This window comes from Priapulus caudatus, unplaced genomic scaffold (genome assembly GCF_000485595.1).
Source record: "Priapulus caudatus unplaced genomic scaffold, Priapulus_caudatus-5.0.1 Scaffold217, whole genome shotgun sequence".
In the NCBI taxonomy this organism is placed as follows: domain Eukaryota; kingdom Metazoa; phylum Priapulida; class Priapulimorpha; order Priapulimorphida; family Priapulidae; genus Priapulus; species Priapulus caudatus.
Window position 1 is genome coordinate 74661 of NW_014577278.1, and position 6490 is coordinate 81150.

Here is a 6490-nt window from a genome sequence, read left to right on the forward strand (position 1 = left end):
GAAATGATTATTGTCTCGTAACTGTTAATTATTAATTATCGCCTGATATAGTATATAATTTCAGTGTTGGTTCAATTTCAGGTTCTTTATCTCCTTTGTCAAGTAACTGACCCTCAACAGATTTTAACCACAGATCATTGCCAATTTCAGGTTCCTCGTGTGCTAACTCCTTAGCTTCACTACTATCCTTTACCACTTCTTGCTCATGCGACTCATTTATGGTTGTTTGTAATGATTCTGTTGGTACATGTTCTGACGAAATTATATCTAATGGCAAACTATCAGCAAGATTCGTTCCATCGGCTGCTTTGATTGGTGATTCAGCATCAGTGTAGTACTCAAATTTAACGGACACCTTTTCCTCCCGGAATTCTGTTTTAAGTTCCTCGACATAAAAACATCTGTCAGGCTTCTCAGCTCGAATTTTCGTTGAATCATGTACAGTGGGTAAAGAGGTCGCCTCAAAAGATTTTGCCACATCGTCTGCTATGGGTGACAACGCCGTATCATCCACAGGCACAGCAGCTGCCTGATCAGGAGACTCTGCTATTCCTTTTCCTAGTTCTACCACAGCCTCATCAGGAGATTTTTCTCTGTGTTTCTCTTCCGCTACTGCAGCCTCCTTCGTAGGAGATTCGACCCTCTCTTCCTCTTCAAGTACTACATTATCCTGCTGAGGCGATTTTGCTCTCTCCTCCTCTTCAGCAACTACAGCACCCTTATCAGGAGACTCTGCTCTCTCTTCCTCTTCCGGTATTACAACATCTTTCTCAGGCCTTTCTATCCTCTCTTCCTCTTCAGCTACCACAGCCGCCATTTCAGGAGATTCTGCCCTTCGTTTCTCTTCAGGAACCTGTTTTGGAGGAGATTCCATACTCCCTGCGACTTCCGGTATTACAACATCTTTCTCAGGCCTTTCTATCCTCTCTTCCTCTTCAGCTACCACAGCCTCCATCTGGGGAGATTTTGCTCTTTGTTTCTCTTCAGGAACCTGTTTTGGAGGAGATTCCATACTACCTGCGACTTCCGGTATTACAACATCTTTCTCAGGCCTTTCTATCCTCTCTTCCTCTTCAGCTACCACAGCCGCCATTTCAGGAGATTCTGCCCTTCGTCCCTCTTCAGGTACTACAACCCCCTTCTCAGAAGATTCCACCACTTTCCTCTGTTACAGGCAGTTCAACCTCCTTCTCTACAGATTCAGGTATTTCCTTTGTTACAGGCAGTTCAACAACCTTCTCTGGTGATTCAGGTATTTCTTCTGTTACAGGCAGTTCAACCTCTTTCACTGGTGATTCAGATATTTCCTCTGTTACAGGGAGTTCAACCTCCTTCTCTGGTGATTCAGTTCTTTCCTCTGTTACAGGCAGTTCAATCTCCTTCTCTGCAGATTCAGGTATTTCCCCTGTTACAGGAAGTTGAACATCCTTCTCAAGTGATTCAATTCTTTCCTCTGCTTCAGACAGTTCAACCTCCTTCTCTGGAGATTCAGGTATTTCCCGTGGTACAGGCAGTTCAACCTCCTCTGGTGATTCAGGTCTTTCCTCTGTTACAGGCAGTTTAACCTCCTTCTCTGGTGATTCAGGTCTTTCCTCTGTTACAGGCAGTTTAACCTCCTTCTCTGGTGATTCAGGTATTTCCTCTGTTACAGGCAGTACAACATCTTTCTCTGGTACATGTGATATATTTTCCAATGCTGGTGTAACAGGCGTGTCGATTCCTAAATGTGTCGCAAGCAACAGTTTACCCTCCTGTTTCTCTCCTAATTTGTCCTCCTCTGCAACTGATGGTTTAGCTTCTCTTTTAGAGGTTTCTGCCCCAGTGTCTACTACAAGTATCTGGGACTCTTTCTCGGGAGATTCAACCATCACATCAGCTACTGGCATCTCTTCTTCTGGCTTTGGAAAAACTTCATATTTATCTTCGGCAGTTAGATGCTTTGTTTCAAAGGAGGCTGAAACATCTGCCTCTAGTTTATCTTCCTCCTTGTCAGGGTGCTTGTCATGCCGCTTATAGACAACAGTCACATAGGATTCTTCTTCAACCACCTTTTGAACATATTCTTCGTGCTCGCATATATCCTTTTTAACATGTATTTCTTGAACATATACACGCTTTGCTCCGTATATCTCCCTTTCTTCTGGTTCTTTTTTAGGCTCAGAAATGTCACTATGATCAAATGGCTCACGTTCCATTTCTCCTAGTGATTCAGCTACCTCGTCCTTAATTGCGTCGGGTGCTTTGGAATGCTCACGTGTTGTTTCGTTTATTGCTATCTCGTCCTGCAGTCGTATTCTTTCTTGTTCCTTTGCATATGCCTGCTCTTTTGTTATAATTTCAACTGGCTTATAGGCTAAATACTCATCAGCAGTGAGTTGAAGTTGTTCTTCAGACATAGGCACTTCTTCATCATCATTTTCCTCTTCGTCATGAGACATCATTTTCTCAAACATCCTCACCTTATCTTTAACAGTAACTGGACTATCTTCGACGTCGTCCTCTGATTCACTCGGTTCCTTCACCGCATGCAATTCTGGCACAGCGTCCTTCGCAATGGTCACATCTTGAATCGTTTCAACTGGTAAATCATGCAACCTCTTTGAAGGCTCGGGCAGTTTAGTCTCGATTGGTGTTTCTAAAGGTTCTGACTGTTTTGTCTCAGTAAGTAGGCCTAACTCTGGTTCTTTCACTGGGGAAATAGGCTGTTTGGGATCAATAGGAGACTCAGGTTCTGTTTCTGGTGAGACTGTGTGTTTGACCTCAATAGGCGACTCTATCTCCTTTTCTGGAGACTCAATTTCACGCTCCTTTTCGGGGGAATCTAGAAGTTTCTTTGCAAGAGCCGACACAATTTCGTTTTCTGGGGATTCTAACTGTTTTGTCTTAATTAGAGATTCAAGTTCCTTTTCTGAGGTATCCATGGTTTTTGCCTCAACAGGCGACTCAATGTCTTTTTCAAGGGATTGTGCACGCTCTTTCTTAACAGATAACTCACGCTCCTTCTCTAGAGATTCTAGAAGTTTTGCCTCAACAGGCGACTCAATTTCCTTTTCAGGAGATCGCAGTTGTTCTGTTTTAACAGCTGACTCACTCCCCGTGTCAGTAGATTCTAATCGTTTCACCCCGAGGGGTGGCTCAATGTCACTTTCTGGGGATACCGACCTCTTGGTCTCAACATAGGCATCACCTTCCATCTTTGGAGGTGCTGATTCTATGAGCGTATCAGGGAATGCTCTTTCCTTTTTAACAAATTCTTGCTCCTCAGAGCTGTCAGGTTGCTGGCCTTCTACAATAGATGAAGGCAATATCACAGTCGTTTCTTTTCCTACAATCACTTCCTTCTGGACTATTTTATGTACAATTCTCACTTGAATTTTCTCAACAGTCTTTACTGTCGGACCCGCCGGCACTTTATCTACGCCTACTGTAACTACTTCTTTTTCCTGATCTACTATCACAGCTTTTTCTTTGTGTTCGCTATCGAGCAGCTGAGACTCCTTGTCGGAGTCCTTCATCTCCCGTACGTCCATCTTGGCGATGATCTCCTCCGTGACGACGACCCTCTCGACGACCTCACCCTCGGACGTGATCTCGCGCTTCGTCTCCAGCTCGCCGCGCTCGTCCGGAAACCGCACGTGTTTCTCCCCCGTGGCCGCATCCTTCCGCTTTTCGTCGTCGCCACGCGCAGGTTCCGGTTCCGATTCCAGTTGTGGCTTCAATTCTGGTTCCTGTTTTGATTCCGATACCGGTTCCGGCGATGCCCTGTCGTCGCGACGTGCGGGAGACGTTATCACAGGTTCTGTCGCCATGACAACGGGCGGCGTCTGCTTTTCGCCACTGGACGGACGAGCTTTCTCCATTTTGGAATCCCGCTTCACGTCCCGTGGTGACGCCGGCGAAACTTCGGTTGACGCTAAGCGCATTTCCGGGGTTACAACTTTCTCCGACGACTTATCTATGCTAGGAAGCGTTTTTGGGGGTTTTGTTACCACAGGCCGAGCGGCTATTCGTGGCGACCTTGGATCACAAACACTCGGTCCGGCTTTCGGTCGAGACGCGGTGGTCGTGACCGAATCGGGCGCTGTTGCCATCTTCACGTCTCTCTGCGGCTCTCCTACACGGAGGTTAGTAGAAGAAGTTAGTTAATGAGACAATGTTAGTAGAATAATCTAACAGCAATTGTACCCCCAACTAGATACCATTAATTTACACAACACTTCTACACTTGCGTAAACGTTTATACCTGGCCCGGGTTTTGACTTAAACATAATGACCACATATTCTGTGGCTTCCAGTTGGCATAATTTTTCCAGACGCTCCATCTTTTCCTCAGCAGTTAGCTGTTTGCGAAATTGATAGCCATGTCTCGGCTTACAATATTCAGGTACGATCCAAGGCTCTCTCTGATCTGCAATTGTTGTTTGATTCCTGCAGTGTACTCGGAACACATTTGGAGCGATAAGACAGAGAGGGTTCCACAGTGGTGCACATGACGTCACAGGTACAGGTGTGACATCAGACACACGAACAGCCGACCGGGACACTGTGAAAACCATACCAGCATGCGAGACACTGTTCATATAAAACTATTGCAGAAGCGCATAAGGGCGGCCCATTTGCCAGAAAATGCAAGATCCATCATGCTGTTGGCCGGACAAAGCTAACAAGCCGGATGTAACGTCCCAAATGGCCCCCCTGGGATTGTTTCGTGGCGGCTCGTGATGCTGGAAAAAAATGCTGAAGCCAACACCAGACAAAGCTTCGGTGACAGCGAAGCACAGTGCCGGTTACCAGTCGCCGTGACAACGCGCAGAACTAAGATGCAGCACCGAGAAACTGTGCACGAGCAAGCAAAGCACGAATCAGATGTGGCGATTGGACTGAGACCTGCGCCTAGTACGTGTTCCTGCTGTGGGTGTGTCCGATACCGAACCTCTGGAGCTGTGAAGCCTAGATGCTGCAAACATCACCGCGGCTGCAAATTGTTTATCATGTAACATCCTACGTCTACCGACAAGCAAGCAGAACGTATTCGACGTCACATCAAAAACATTGAGACTCCAACGTGTGAAATAAATGCATGTGCGAGTATGCAAAATAGTGCGAGTAATTACACAACTGGTGTAAGATGGCGGTATTACGATGAGCACTCTTCACTTATGATCAACCAAAGCATTCCAATGACTGAAATTATCGGCCATCTTGAATATACATATTTTTGTCAGTTTAATGATTGATTTCTATGTTTTCCAAAAATGAACAGACATCATCTAATCAACAATATATACTCCAGATATATTTGGCCTATTTTTTATCATTTGGTTTATTTCAGTGACCTAGCTTTTCTGGACAAAGCATCACAAATAAAATCTGTTTGCTTCTTGAAATCATGAGACATTACCTTTGAACACGTTAAGTGAGTCTTTTCTGTTCGTGAGTCGGACTATGAAATATTGTAAATATAGATTCGAATCAATATATTGATATATTTGATATATGTTATGATTATTACAGTGGGCCCGTGGCGTCCGTCTATATATTTATATTTACTAAAAGCAAAAGTCCCTTTAATGTGTCTGAAGAAGGGGCTTTTTTATACATCATTATTTTTACAATTGGATGATGCCTGTCAAAGGGGAAAAGCAGGTTGATCATAAGTTGCTTTGCTTCCCGTAGTGCAGCAAACATTACACACTGTCTATTTTTAACACACATGCACAAACACACGCACGCACACACACGCACACACACGCACACACACACATGTAATAACGAGTATTGCACGTACAACAAGTCGTGCAACAGTCAGTAGACCTGACAAACAAGTGAAGTACGAACATGAGGAAAGGTGAATACTGTCGAAAATCGCTAGTTGGAAGATACTATGTTAAAGTCAAAACCAACAGATTTAGGATTGTTATGACAACCTCTAAGCTCTAACACCCATCATCATCACGATACACTTAAGAAGTTAAAATAATGATAGGTGATCAGAGACAAGCCAGAATCTAGTTCTATCACCTTGTTAGTTTGTGGGCGGCAGAACTGACAGCACTGAAATCTGGCACGTTTAACGTTTGTGCTTCAGATAGTATGTGGTGTATCAAAAGATATGCTGGCGTATCAGTTAAATTCTGAATCAGGACTCCCGTTTGCAGCTTTTTCACTGCTCTCTCTCTCTCTCCTCTCCTCATTCGCTCTCCCACTCTCTTCTCCGCTATCTTTTTTTTTGCTCTCCCCGTCATTGAATCTCTCTCATTCTCTGTTTTTCTCTCCTTCTCTCCTTTGTTTTTGTTTCTCTAGCCCATCCTGTTTACCTCTATCTCTCCCTCTATCCTACATTTTCTGCGTTGTTACATTTACTCAGATTGCTCTTCCCATATTTTCCCATCTACCCCGTTCACTCGATCTTGTTTTCGCTGTCGTTCTCTCTCTCTCTCTCTCTCTCTCTCTCTCTCTCTCTCTCTCTCTCTCTCTCTCTCTCTCTCTC

The 6490-nt window shown here is 44.6% G+C and overlaps 1 protein-coding gene across 1 annotated transcript in view; it reads right to left on the reverse strand.

Moving 5' to 3' along the window:
- Positions 1–6490, reverse strand: part of LOC106807469 (ankyrin-2-like) — a 136454-nt gene that overhangs the window by 46045 nt on the left and 83919 nt on the right. Inside the window, exon 33 of the mRNA XM_014809802.1 lies at positions 4244–4408. Within this exon, the coding sequence (XP_014665288.1) occupies positions 4244–4408 (165 nt within the window). The remainder of the gene's footprint in view (positions 1–4243; positions 4409–6490) is intronic.